Genomic DNA, 14,855 nt, shown 5'->3' with positions numbered 1-14,855 from the left:
TCATCCCACAATAAATGTTTTAAATAATGCATAAAGTGAAGAGATTGAGCTCTGCAGTTCCAACTGGGTTTGATACAGGTTCCTGCCTCTAACTAACTGAATTATTGGGCAAGTTAATTAAGTTAATCTGGGTCTCAACATACTCCTCTTTAAAACATGGGAAGTAATTATTCCTGCCTCACAGGGTGGTTGTGAAGATTAAATGAAGTTATGCATGTAAAGGACTTAGTACTGCACCGGAGCTATAATACAATTTCAAAAAATATTATCTGTTGCTATTGTCCTTGTCTATTTTTTATTATTATTATTATTATTATTATTATTATTATTATTATTATTAGAGGCCCAGTGCACGAATTTGTGCACGGGTGGGGTCCCTCAGCCTGGCCTGAGATCAGGCCAATTGGGGCTGTCCCGCCTACTCCTGATCGGGGCCATCCGGCCTGGGGGAGAGACTGTGGGAGGTTGGCCAGCTGGCCTCAACTGGGGCTGGGGGAAGGGACTGTGGGAGATTGGCTGGCTGCGGGAGGTTGTCAGTGGGACCACACACAGACCAGCCAGCTGGCAGGGGGAAGGGAGGGACCATGGGAGGTTGGCTGGCCGAGGGAGGTTGGCTGTGGGAGCACACTGACCACCAGGAGGCAGCTCCTGCATTGAGCATTGGCCCCTGGTGACCAGTGTGCATCATAACAGTTGCTTAGGTTTTTATATTATTATTATTATTATTATTATTATTATTATTATTATTATTGGCCCAGAAGAGCAGTTGGCATGCAGTAGATGTTTAATAAATAATATTGATCATCATCATAATTATCTTCAGCATCACCAGCAGTTGAACTCTTCACATCTGGTTAGAATGCACTGTTAAGCTGAGCTCTCAATCTCACCAGCATGTTGGTAGATATGGGCATTAAAGGCTCCTGGCTGAATAAGAACTGTTTTTCCTTAGTGGAGTGGGACTGTTATAACTTTATACAGCAGCTTAAGTTCAGAAATGCCCCTCCAGGAGCAAAACCAACTAAGTAGCTCAAGTTGAGCTGTCAAAGCCTCCTCTACAGAGCTTCTGTGAATAGGAGACAGTTGCAGATTAAAGACAATTGGAGACATGCAGTTCTACCAGTGAGTTTTATTCATGGGGGTTTGGAGCAGGGCTCTTAGCCCTGAAAAAGAGACACAGTGGGAATCACTTTCATAATAAAGCCTTTTCTGATCTCCCCTCCTGGCTTCCTGCTTCATTGGGCCCTAACTCACAGTAAAGTGCTTAATGCAGGTTTATCAAATGAATGGACTATAGAACAGAATCAAATTACCAGAAGCTGGACACTGGGTTCATAGGTAAAGCTGGTGAAAAAAATGCCTCCACACTCAGGATGGGAGTGTTTCCAGAGTCTGGGTCTGGCCTACCCACCACATGGGGCAGGGTGGCTAAAGCTATGGGAATCAAGCAGGGAATGAGAGTAGAGCTTCCAGTGTGATCTGAAGGACCAATTTGTCATCACACCTCATGTTCCACCAGCTTGAAGTGTGCCTATCTTGGGTTGGCTTCCTATGTTCTGTACGGACACATTCAGGGTGGAAACTTTCACCTGCTCTACTTGCTTGCTCTAATTGGTAGCTACTTGCATTTGACCCAAAGCTTTTTAGAGTTCATTAAAACTCTATTAAGATGGCAATCAGCCTATGTAAGATTTTATATATAACCTGTTAAAGTCAATGATATCTCAAAAACTCCTATTCAAATTCATTTTGGAAGTCCCAGTACTGAAAAGGGAGTAAAGAATTCTAATCTGAAACAAAGGTTCAAGCAGGGTGGCATTCAACATCAAGTCTGGGAAGAGCATTGGATTCAGATTATAGAGAATTTAGTGCATTCAGCTGAGTGTGGGCTTTCATTTACAGATAGTAGAGAGCCCCCAATGCTTTCTGAGGACAGTGGTAATCAGACCTATGATTTAAGCAAGTAGCTCTCAAATTTACTTAAGCATCTTAGCATCTCACAAAAAAAGAAGAACCTCATTTTGCACCTGAGATTTTTTTTCACTTTTTTAAAAAATTTCTTTATTGATTACGGTATTACATATGTGTCCTTATCTGCACCTGAGATTTTGATTCAGAAGCTCTGTGGGGCCCATGAAATCTGCATCTTTTTTAAAAAATATATTTTATTGATTTTTCACAGAAAGGAAGGGAGAAGGTATAGAGAGTTAGAAACATCGATGAGAGAGGAACATCGATCAGCTGCCTCCTGCACACCCCCCACCGGGGATGTGCCCACAACCAAGGTACATGCCCTTGACCAGAATCGAACCTGGGACCCTTCAGTCCACAGGCCGACGCTCTATCCACTGAGCCAAACAGGTCAGGGCGAAATCTGCATCTTTAAACAAATACATCAGGGAGCATTCTGAGGCTACAAGTCCATAAATTAGATTTCAAGACACAGTTTTAGGAAGGTGAGTATAGTGGTTAATAAAGAGGCTGAGGACTTGAGAGTGGTTAAGAAGGTATTGTGACCATCCAGGTGCGCAACAGAGAAACCTGACTTACAGTGGGAGTGCTGGGAAATCAAAACAATGTCCCCCCTGCCAAGTTTCTGGGAGTCTGAGGAAAGCATGGTTTCAACTGCAATGGGCTCTGGGGAACATTGGGAAACTACTGATGCCTGTTACATCAAGCTCATTCTCAATAAATCCTATTCCTCTTGACTACTCAATGCTGAGGCTTCTTACTTAACCTTCCTTACTACCTGTGTAGCTTTGTAAAGCCTAAATCTGCCTCTTTGATCAAATTCAAGAGTAGTTGCCATGTAATCCCAAGGACCTTGATGGGCAGAGGATCCTGCTATAGCTAGTTTCAAGGAGAAAAGACCTCTTTCAGGCCTGAGGAAAAAAACACTCATGTGTTTTAATTAATCCATGAAAAGGCTGGTTAGGATTGGCTCCAGCTGGCTGGTTCAGTCCTACCAAGCTATGGTATAGCACTCTCTTTTTAGACTTGACACATCCTCTCTTGTTCTCTTAAGTCACATGAAATCCAGTGGAGCATTTTTAAATGACAAAAACTGTTAAACTTTTCTTAAGCCCAGTTAGGCACCATTAAATCTTACCAAGTTTAGTGAAGTCACAAGATTTAACCAGGCATAATGAGCATTGCATTTATACAACTTAATGAGACTTGATGAGGATTATTGAACCGTATCCTACCCTTAAGGCAACAACATCAAACTTTTAAAATTCAAATGGCATAGAAGAAAAGTATTCTTTTTCCTTTTCTTTTTTTAAAGTGAAGTGAGCTACCTGAATTTATAAGCCTTGGATATCCCCTTCCCTGAGGGTCCTTCGTAACTGTTAATCTGATAAATTATTATGTGCTAACTTTTAATGGGTTACTCTCCTTCCTACCTCCTAGGCAGCATATATGCATTTTAATAGGGTCTTCTAGACAGGCTGCTTTCACCCAGAGTACAGACTTGGAGTGTGGGAATTCTAGACACCAACCTAGACCTCTGAGGCGGGCAGTTCGACCTTTGGGCCTCTCTCAGATCTCATTGTACAAACAGGCTCATACTCTGACAATGCTGGGTGGAGAGTTGGGTTGGAAAGGAAGGAGGCTGGTAGTGAGTCATCCTTGGCTAAGTGCAATAAAGTAGATGCCAAATCAGTTAGGGACGTCGGATAATGCATTTTCATTGCTGGAGAGAGTATCAGTGACTCACTTGGCATCTTGTGGATCTTTCAGAATACTTATCACTGGCTACATTCAAATGGGTATTTATACATTTAATTCTGTAACATTTGTGTTATATATATATATATATATATAGTTATTTTTAGAAATTTCTTTAATTTTTTTACAATAGGACATATACTACCTTTTGCTTCTTTTCTTGCCAACATTTTCAATTCTTGATCTCAGAGTCAGTCTTTAGCTATAAAACACATAAGCACCCATTAGGCATCTAGCCTTCAATACTAATAACAATAATCTTCATCATAATACTATCAAACACATATAAGGCTTATTCTGTGTCAAGTACTGTCCCAAGTGCTTTACAAATATGAACTCATTTAATTCTCACAACATTCCTCTGAAGTTGGAACTATTATTTTCTCCATTTACAGTTGAGGAAACTGAGGCATGGAGAGATTAGTGACTTCCCTAAGGTCGCAAAGCTAGTAAGTGGTAAAATTGGGATTCAAACCCAGGCAGTATGGATCCAGGGCCTGCACTTGCAACCTAAAACATCAGCAGTACTCAGTTTGGGGGCTTAGGGCAAACTATCCATTATATTCCAGTTTTATAGGAAAACCATGATATACTTTTGAACTTTTTTTAAAAATGGAAATTGAGTAACAATGACAGCAACATGGTTTCATTTTTGCTATCAATATGATGAAAGAGAGAGAGAGAGAGAGAGAGAGAGAGTTGGGGACTAGGAGGAATATTAGATTTGAATGTGATTAAGACAAGGAGGTCTGGAAGAAATCACATCATTAGACTCGTTATTTTGGGAGAGTGAGAGTGAGAGTGAGAGTTGTGTAGGTAATTTCATTTTTTACTTTACATACATAGTTTTAAGTTTTTAGAAACATGTGATTAAACACACACACTGAAAAATTAATTAAGCTTTTAACTATACTCTGTGACAGCATTTGGTTTAGACTTCTATAATCCATAGAGAAAAGATCAGACTCTTCCCTGTTCTCAAGCCTAATGCAGTGACTTTCATGTAATATATATTCAGTAAATGTTGTGTTATTGGAAAGTATATTGTTTAAATCACACTCCTGTATTCTCTCAGACTCTGTGATCATTATAAACTCTGCCAAGATTTCACTGTTTAGGAAGTTTTAATTGGCTCTCCAACTCAAGGGTTGACCAATTTTTTTTTTCTCTCCAGGGCAAGAAAGTAAATATTTTAAGCTTTTCAGGTCATAAGATCTCTGTTGCAACTACTTCTGCCTCTGTAGTGTGAGAAAAGCCAGAGGAAATATGTAAAGAATGTGCATGAGTGAGTTCCAAAAAAATTTATTTACAAAAGCAGGTGGAGGGCTGCATTTGGCCCAGGTCCATGGTTTTTGAACCCCTGCTCTAGCTACTCAGAACAGTGTCTCTTGTACTGAGAAACAACTGATTTGCTTTGTTTTCAAGATACTATTCTCAGGCAGTTCCAAGGGTTTTTAACATTTGTGAAGGTCTTATTGATGTATTATAAATTTACTTTAGAATTTTTAAGGTGTTGATCTAATTAGGATTACCATATCCCACAATCCCATGAGGTTACATTTGGACTCAGAATGCACTGTGTCTTGTTAGATGATTTACAAATACTTGGTTTTTGTTTGTTTGCATAGTTTGATCCTTAGTAAAACTGATAGAAGAAATTCCTCCTTAAATCAGGGCAAGAAATCTGTGGGTTGCACATCACATCACCCTGGACTACTCTGTTGGTCTCTTCTGTGTCTCAGGCATGGGGAAATTGTAGTTGTCTCAAACCTATCATGTGATGATTTTATGTTTCTTTTCACCACCATCCATGGAAGGAAATCATCTCTGCACGTGTGACAGATCTTGTAGACCTCCTACCCCTCCAAGATAGCCCTGCTCTTATCCTATAAAATAAAGAGGTAATATGCAAATTAACCCTCACGCCCTTACAAGATGGCTGCCTACAACCAGGTCGGCAGGGGGGTTAGTGAGGGACAACCAAATGACTGAACAAGCAGGCTGCGTGGGGAGACCTGGCCTGCAGGGGGGGCAGTTGGGGGTGACCAGGCCAGCACGGGGGGGGGGGGGCAGTAAGGCGTGACCAGGCTAGCCTGCAGAAGCAGTGAGAGGTGATCAGGCCAGCAGGGGGTGGCAGTTAGGGTCAACCAGGCCAGCAGGGGGGGCAGTTGGGGGTGACCAGGCTGGCAGGGGGGCCAGTAAGGGGTGACCAGGCTGGCGGGGAGGGGGCGAGGCAGTTAGGGGCAACCAGGCCGGCAGGGAGGGCAGTTAAGGGCAATCAGGCCGGGACACAGAAGCAGTGAGAGGCAATCAGGCTGGCAGGGGTGGCAGTTAGGGGCAACCAGGCAGGCAGGCGGGTGAGCAATTAGGAGCCAGTGGTCCAGGATTGTGAGAGGGATCTGGACTAAACTGGCAGTTGGACATCCCCCAAGTGGTCCCCGTTTTGAGAGGGTCCAGGCAGGCTGGGCTGAGTGTACCATCCCCTGCCCCCACATAAATTTTATGCACTGGGCCTCTAGTTTTATTATAACTCCTATGGAGAATCCTAAGTGCTTAGATACTGGGCTAATGAATTCATTCTTCATTATATCTCCCCTCTGGGCTAACTCAATAGCCAATTTCCTTAGTAGCCAATCCCAAACTTGTGATCTGAAGCATAGTGCAGAGGTCCTCTACCTGTTTCCCACTTCAGTAATAGAGCCCAGGTTTCCAAGGCTATCCTCCTCAAAGGAAAAAGTCTTTATTTTCTAAATATTTTGTGTTCCTGTTCACCATTCTTCCTAAGGGGTTGTGGGACCCTTATACAATCAGGAGCTTTGGTCGCTCAATTATTACTCAATTAACAGTTGATGACCAAAACTTTCTAAGTATAAATAGTTTACATGCTGAGTATAGTTAAATTCCCCTTTAATCCCAATGAAATAATACCTAAATTCTCTTTTGAAAAGGGCAAGGACAAATCATCCTCATCTATAATCTTAACCATAAGTTTGAAGAAAAATGTACATTGGATATTAATAAAGCATCTTGTGTTCCATAAGTTTAAAAACCAACACTTTATTGCTTACCTTTAACCTCTCTCCTGTGGACACAGGGGATAGATAAGAAATAAGGAGTACTATTTTTCCTTCCTGCATGTTCTAAGACATGCACATATATACTTTAATGAATTTTAAATTAAAACACAAATTCATTTGCAGAGTACAATGGGTTCAATGTGCCCCCACCCCGAATTTCATCTGTTGAAACCCTAATCCCAATGTGGTGGTGTATGTAGCGCATTTGGGAGGTAATTAGGTCATGACTGTGGAGCCCTCATAGATGGGATTAGTCCCTTTATAAAAAGAGGACAGGCAGCTAGTTAGCTGTTTCTGCCATGTGAGGACATAGCAAGAAGATGGCATTCTGCAAGAGACATAAGGGTCCTTACTAGAACCTGACCATGCTGGCACCTCGATCTTAGACTTCCAGCCTATAGAACTGTGGGAAATAAGTTTCTGTTATTAAGCCACCCAGTTTATGATATTTTGTTATAGCAGTCTGCACTGACTAAAATACAAAACCTTGTCTTTCATGGGCAACTCTGTTTTACTCAAAAGAGGGAAGAGTGTGGATTACCAGAAGAAAGCGGCCAAAGCTAAGGCCATTTAGATTAGAATGGGCCATCTCATTTCCATATCAGGTGGCCAAAAGGAAAAAAGGAAACTCCTTGAGAAAAGAGAATTCTGTCTGTGAAGTCATAATGTCTAGAGGCTGCAAACCTCAACTAAAATAACGAAATTACTCAGAGCCTGCAATTTAAACTTTATTTCATATCTATTGTTAAATTACACAAAATCAGTGAATGGTTTGTAAAGCTACACCATTTGGACAGATGTTTACAGTTGAAATCATGATGCTGACAAAAAAGTATATTTATAACATCCCCTATATACAATAATCAGTACAGACAGAAAAAAAATGCACTTAATCTCTGCAAACCATGCACATCACAGCAACAACACAAAATGATTTTCTGAAACAAGCTTTTCCACTGGCTCGGGCTTCATCTTGCTTTCTAACAGTAACTATCAGTTTTAAGAGCAAACATTATCAATTAAAATGAAACAAATTTGAAATACCACAGTGATCTACAGAGTCTTTATTTTAAAAACACAATGTACACAAAATAGTTTCACTCTAAAATACTTTGACTTGAAGGTATGTTTTATTTATTTTTTTAATTCCTTTCTGTTTTTCAGTTCCCAGAATTCCCAGAACTGCAATACTGTCAGACAAAGCAAAATTTAGGAATTTTGACACAAGCTCAGAGTCAAGAAAATTTATTTTCAATTCAAATACTCAGCTTCTTGTCCAGCTTGTGGCCATATTATTACAGATGAAACTAGATCATGCAAATGAGCAGATTGTACAAGATGTGTCTTATGGTCACACTTCTAAGCATGGCTCTTCTGAAAACAAATGCCACTTCCAGTTGCCTTATTTGATTGGCAGCAAGGGGGTTAGTGTAAGTTCTTTAAAAAGTACAGCAAAATCTGTAAAATGCTTCGTAGAACAGTGGGTTATGTACTTTCTTTTTTGCCCTGCTCAATTCATAATCAATACCCTAAAGTATTTACTGATAGACTAACTTTCCTCAACTTATATGCTGATACTTAACCTCATGGCAGAACACTGTCTCCTTTGGTTCTTTCTTAAAACAAAACCTGGTATAGGGTTAACCTCAAAGAATCAAGGTACGGTTTTGGTGTTATTGAATAACTGGCTATCCTAATGCTTAGTCTACCATTGTTTTTCTTGTGTAATTGTCTACAATCTGTCAACACGAAAAAGAAATAATGGGCTAGAAATAGCCAGCCCAACTGGAAACATTACAATAAAAATGTACAAAAGTAAATAACAATTCATTCACATTCAGGTTCAATTCTATTTGATCAAGAATAACTTCAGCAATATTATTAGACACATTATCCTGTTCAAGAGTTTCTTGATAAGGACTTCACTACACAAATATTGATAAGACAATTCTATAGAAAATCCTGACTTTTATCCAGGATTATACATCACAATAAATTCAGCAACACACCATTTATATGACGAAGAAAGATTCTATAAATGGGTTAGTTTGGCATGAGCACAACTCAGAAGCCTTAAAATGAATGAGAAGCAGCGCCAAAAGATTCCAGAATTGTTGACATTACAGTGCCCAGAAAGTATCTGGAAACTAGATCTTTACATTGGTATTCCATTTAGGAAAAAAAAAAAGTGTTCTGTTAATATGAGATACACCCTGTTTAAAACCTTTGAGAGTAGAAGGTAGAAAAAGTTTAAAATTTTAAACATCTCTTAACAAGATATGATCCTGTTCTACTTGAAAAGCCAATACTTTTCATAAAACTAACCATGTTTGGGAGAGAAATTTTTCATTTTGTACATTTTGGTAAAATGTAGAAAACAAAAGGTTGTGTGTTTAATTTTAGGCTTTTTATGTTTATATTCATGCTAACCCCTGAAAAAAAATGCTTCTAAAACTGAGTTTTAACAGTGTATCATCAATAATTTAAATTCCTTTTTTTTTAGTGATAAGTTAAGTGGCCACATTTTGTTTTCATTTTGTCTTTATAACGAATTTAAGAATTTCTTACAATATCTAAAGAGCAATTTCTGGTGAGTCTGGTTTGGCTTTGGATTGTATAAATAGTCCAACAAACCAAAAAAAAAATGGGGGGGGACAATTTAATTACATATTGAAATTTGTTTTACCCACGCACAGTATAACATATAATTGAAAGGCAACTGTAAAGGCAACATCTTAACTTTTTTTAGCTTCCAAATTTAAGGAAGCAAGATGTGTTTGGACACTCTCATCTTTTCAGATTTGCCATATTTTTACTGGCGCTTTGGGAAGAGTGTGCAAAAGCCTTTGGGAGCCATTTAACGCCATTTCTCTACACTGCCTATGTAGTCATTGGTGCCATTGCTGGTGTTGCTATCGCTCTGCTCTTGGCCTGGGTTCTGCTTCGGGTTTTCCCGGTTTTCTTTCTGGATTGAATTCTGACTTGAACTCTGAGTCAGATTCTGAAGCAGATTCTGAATCAGATTCTGAGTCACATTCTGATTTGCATTCACATTTGGGTTCTGACTCTGATTCTGACTCGGATTCTGGCTCTGGACCTGACCCTGGCTCTGGAAATGGGTCTGAAGGAACCTTCCCTTCAGGAATTTGCGCTGTTCCTGACGCTTCCGCCTAGCATCCTGATGATCCTTCTGCCTCATAAACTGATACCTTTGCAGAAAGAGATCTTTCGCATAGCTGTACAATTCCATATCCAGAAAATTCAGTCCCTCAATCCGCTTTTGGATTTCCTCATTGATTTCTACACTAGAGGCCCTAGTGGTATTATATTGGGTAAACGGCGAAATGAAGTTCATGTTGAAGGTTTTTTCAAACAGATATTGGGTCTTCCGCTGAAACTCAGTGAGGCCGAAGAATGCCATGTGCTTCAGATTCGATTTGGCACTTTCTAGGAGGACCTTGTTTCTTTGCTTTTCGGGCATGACAGAGAGGTTGTAGCAGCCTACGAGGGTCAGGTCAGAGAGCATGCGCACCTGGCGGTTGTTGGCCAGATTATAGGGACAGTCCATGAACTCTTTCAACGGGCAGCCGGACCAGTCATCACCAGTGTAGCAGCTGGGCAGCTCTTCAGAGGTTGGGGGCCTTCCATCGCAGACATGCAGTGATGCTTTCCATGTCGCCCCTCTCTGGACATGCCTCCACTCACTCAAGTACCGGGACACTGGGTCTCGGAGGATGGTGATATAGTGGAAGTTCCTATGGAAAAAGCACAAAGACCAACAGTCAGGGATGTGGGTGACATAGTGGCATCAGGGAGGTGTATGGCATATGCGATGTTCACTGGCTAGTAAGGAAGGCAAAAGGGGAATGATGGAGATCTGGTGGCATTTTCCCTGTGAACTGTGCTGTAGTCTCCTCTCTTTAGTTTCACTAGCCTGCCCAGATAGCTAATTCTTTCACCTAACTTGCTGGTATCAAAAGTTTAGGCCTAGGACATCCATCTTGTCATGCTTCACTTGCCCTCTGTTTCTCTCTCTCTCCAAACAATGACAAAATCCTTTCAGTGGCCCCATTTGCTAAGTAGGCAACCATTTTATTTCAAACCGCCCCATGCAAACTCCCATTAAATGATCATGAAATGAAGACTCAGTGGAAGTAAGTGATTTTATTGAAGTGATATGGAATTGATAAGTGAAAATAAATTCTAATCTTTGTTGTTAAATACACAAAAGCTTTTTTCTCAATATCCAGTCTAAGCAGAATGTCATCTTTTTTAAATAAATTTTTTTATTGATTTCAGAGAGAAAGGGAGAGGGAGAGATAGAAACATCAATGATGAGAGAGAATCATCGATTGGTGGCCTCCTGCACGCCCCCTACTGGGGATGGAGCGTGCAACCTGGGCATGTACCCTTGACCAGAATTGAACCTGGGATCCTTTAGTCCGCAGGCTGACACTCTATCCACTGAGCCAAACTGGCTAGGGCTTAATCAGAATATCTTATTTTTTCTTTATTGATTAAGGTATTACATATGTGTCCTTATCCCCCATTGCCCCCTCCCACCCACCCCCACTCATGCCCTCACCCCCCTGGTGTCTGTGTCCATTGGTTAGGCTTATATGCATGCATACAAGTCCTTTGGTTGAGAATATCTTATTAAAAAACAAAACCTCATTGAAAGAGTGTTTGATATGATATCTTTGATTTTGGTTGTATAAACATCATGGCTTATACATTATGGAAGTGGAATGCAGAGATAGGCAGAGCAGCCCAGGGCCTCCAGGAATAAACATTGTGGTTAATTACTGACTGAAATAGACATGGTATCTGCCAATTGCATATATGCAAGCTACTACCTTGGTTTCAGTCTTCGCTCACATGGTACTTTTCCCGATAGGAAAATTAACTCTGTAAGTATCCAAATGCCCCTTTTCTTTACCCATTGAAAGGACAACTCGATGTCAGCAAGAGCAGAGGCTTAGCTGTGTGATTCTCTTCACTTTAAAGCTGAAAGCTGATAAAATTCTTTGTTCAAATAGCAAAGTAGCAAACATTAAAACCACACCCCCCCATACATAGCAGGTACACACACACCCCCTACCGCAGGAACATTAAGGCCTATGATATGATCAGGTATACTCAAGGGGAGAAACCACCATGGGGTGGGCTTTTAATAAGAAATGAATTTCCATTCAGGCTCAGTGCCTAAAAGACAAGGTCATGGAAGGGCATATTGTGGAAGGAAAACAACAATAAACACTGAATATTAGCATTTAGTTCCTTAAAGAAAGCCTGGAGAACGGCTTACAGCTTTTTTGAAGTTTATTCATTCCCATGTGAAAGGCTGCTGGCCCTGCACACATGCACAAGGAGCCAGAAGGAACCAACTCAATCACCCAACTAACTAAGTCTGTTGGCTGATGTCCTCTGAGGAAATGTTTCTCCTAAGTCTTGGCCTTTGAGCAACTCGGGTACCCTGGGAGCTATCCTGTAGGCCTCTATTCTGTGCCTGGTGTTTCCTCTACCTGGTGTGACCTTCCTTTTTTGATTGGAAAATTCCACTCATCTTTCAAGTCCCAGTCCAAGTACTATTTCTCTTCTGAGAAAACTTACTGCCAGCCATCACCTCTTCCCTGTGTCACATAGCGCTTCCACACTTGGCCTGTGTTAAAACACGTTTGATACTGAATTGCAATGACTTGTTTCTGCTTATACTATGTTTTCTAGGACAGGGGTTCTGAGCCATCCTTCTATAACTCTCACACCATCCATCCCAGCTTTGTACCCTGGCCTTTACACCTGGCACAAATCAGAAACTCAGTAACTCCTTCAACTGCTTATTTAATTTACTATTCTGGAGAAATTGGAAACTAAGAAGGATAAGTCTGATCATATAAAAACTCTGGCTAATCTTTTAAGTGCTTTGCAAAAATTACAGAAAGCAATTTTAATCACTTTCAATGTTTTTTCTGGAATAAACAAGCATGGACACAGAAGCATCTGGGAGTGAAGATGGTGAGGGGGCCAAGACCACCTTCACCTATTCTCACTGCTTTTCTTAGGACCTGACTTAGTGACTGCCACTAAAATTCACCTCAGTGAAGATACACCGTTAATGAGTAGCAGCTTTTGTTCCCCAGCAGCCTTTACCAACAAAGTTGACTATTCCCATGGGCTTCCTCCTTCCACTCCAAGCTTTGGTATTCATTCATTCATTCAGTACATAATTATCAAGCCTTTATGCTAGGCCTCAGGCGAAGCTTAGTGACAATTAGTCTGATTATTTGGGGGAAAAATGAAATTTATTACGTTCAGTGACACATTTGGATTAATCTTTCAACCAGCTTTTCCAGGCATGCATTATAATGGGGGCTGCTGGGTGTTTTGAACCACCATAGTGGAGTCACCTTCATGCTTAGCTGACAGTCCTTCCCCAGTATGTTTTCCTGATTTAAGCCTACAGTGACATCTTCTGGTAAGTCCTAGAGTGCACCCCAGTGCCAGTCTGAGGTGCTCCTTTCTAACAACTCTTCCTTACCTTTCAGAGCAGAATAATTGCAACCACCAGGGTTAGTGTCAAGAACAGTGATTTGTACGTATTATTCCCACATGGGGAGAGAGAGGAGACACCACAGAAAGGCAGAGACAGACATTCCAAGAGTCTTCATGTTCTGAATGTCTGACTCCTTTCACTCCAAGGTCCCTAGTGCCCGCATGAGATGAGCGCAGTCTCTACACTGTAGGGATTATCATGGCAGCAAGCGAAATTAGAGGAGCCTCCACATAGGCATGCGTGCAGGTGTGCGTGCATACACACTGCCCTGGTGATAACAGCCACCCTACATTCAGATGACAATAGTTCTGGAGATTCAGTGATTGCCAATGGCCCCCTTCCTCCGGGCAAAACAGGCCCAGAAGCCCAGATTGCCACAACAGGAAACACTTAATGCTACTCGAAAAATGATCTTATAAATTAAAAGGAAGATCTGCTAAAGGGCAGGTTTCCAGGAATGTCCAGTAGCCTCCCGAGTTGCATAATGTGTTGGTATTGAGAAGGCAGGTAAGGATAAAACCTGGGAGTTTTAGCTGGGCAAAGGACCCAGGATGCCCATTCCTCAGAGTGAGGAGTTGTAAGGGAACATTAGAAAAGCAGTCGTCCCACCCACAGCAAATAATGATATGAAAGCCCAACCTTATGTATTGAGAATCAAATAGGCTCAGGGACATGGGTGGCACGTTTTCACTGGTCAGTTCAATTCAAGCACCTAATGTGTGCCTGGCATTGAGACAGGCATGGGGGACAATGACAGGAGTAAGAGGTGGGGACCTAAGGAGAGTATCTATATATATAAAAGCCTAAGCAACCGTTACGACTGCAGGACTGAAACGACCAGTCAATTAGTCGCTATGATGCGCACTGACCATCAGGGGCAGACGCTACCCCTGGTGGTCAGTGTGCTCCCACAGCCAACCTCCCTCCCGGCCAGCACCCCCGATTGGCCCTGATCACCAGCCAGGCCAAGGGACCCTCCACCTGTGCATGAATTCATGCACCAGGCCTCTAGTTTCAATATAATGTTAGAGCAAGTACAAGGCACAATGAATGCAACTTGCAGTGATTTTTAACCTAAACTGATGAAAGAAGAAGAGTTGGTATAACTTTATTTTGAAAAACAACTAAGAATTAGATGAGACAAGAAGAGAGAAATGGAGTACGAAGCAGAAAGATCAGCATGAGCAAAGGCACAGAGGTATAAACTACAGTGTTGTGTGTGGAGGAAGTGCGTTAAAACATCTTACTGGGAATTCCGAGGTGGTGGAAGGAATTGAGGGTGAAGAAGTAGCAATGAACCTGGTTGTGGAAGGCCTCAGATGCCATATTTAAGAATTTAGACTTCTGTGGGTGACAGGGAGGTCTAGAGATTGGTTTTTAATTCCACACATATGGCTTCAGATATTTAAAAGAGAAGATTTAACACCCAGAGGTTTCTCTTCTTTATGCTAAATATGGTTTTCAACTATTCTCTATACAGCTTCGAGTGCCCTCTC

The 14,855-nt window shown here is 41.2% G+C and overlaps 1 protein-coding gene across 6 annotated transcripts in view; it reads right to left on the bottom strand.

The window, feature by feature from the left end:
- Positions 1 to 7,516: 7,516 nt before the first annotated feature.
- Positions 7,517 to 14,855, bottom strand: part of HS6ST2 (heparan sulfate 6-O-sulfotransferase 2) — a 320,027-nt gene continuing 312,688 nt past the window's right edge. For all 6 annotated transcript variants that reach the window (XM_059680359.1, XM_059680361.1, XM_059680360.1 and 3 more), the window contains one exon: positions 7,517 to 10,561. In XM_059680359.1, coding sequence (XP_059536342.1) covers positions 9,664 to 10,561 — 898 coding nt within the window. In that variant the 3' untranslated portion in view covers positions 7,517 to 9,663. The remainder of the gene's footprint in view (positions 10,562 to 14,855) is intronic.

The sequence above is a fragment of the Myotis daubentonii genome, chromosome X (genome assembly GCF_963259705.1).
Source record: "Myotis daubentonii chromosome X, mMyoDau2.1, whole genome shotgun sequence".
Lineage (NCBI taxonomy): Eukaryota > Metazoa > Chordata > Mammalia > Chiroptera > Vespertilionidae > Myotis > Myotis daubentonii.
Note: the sequence above shows the minus strand (reverse complement) of the source record. Positions and strands in the feature narration are given on the sequence as shown.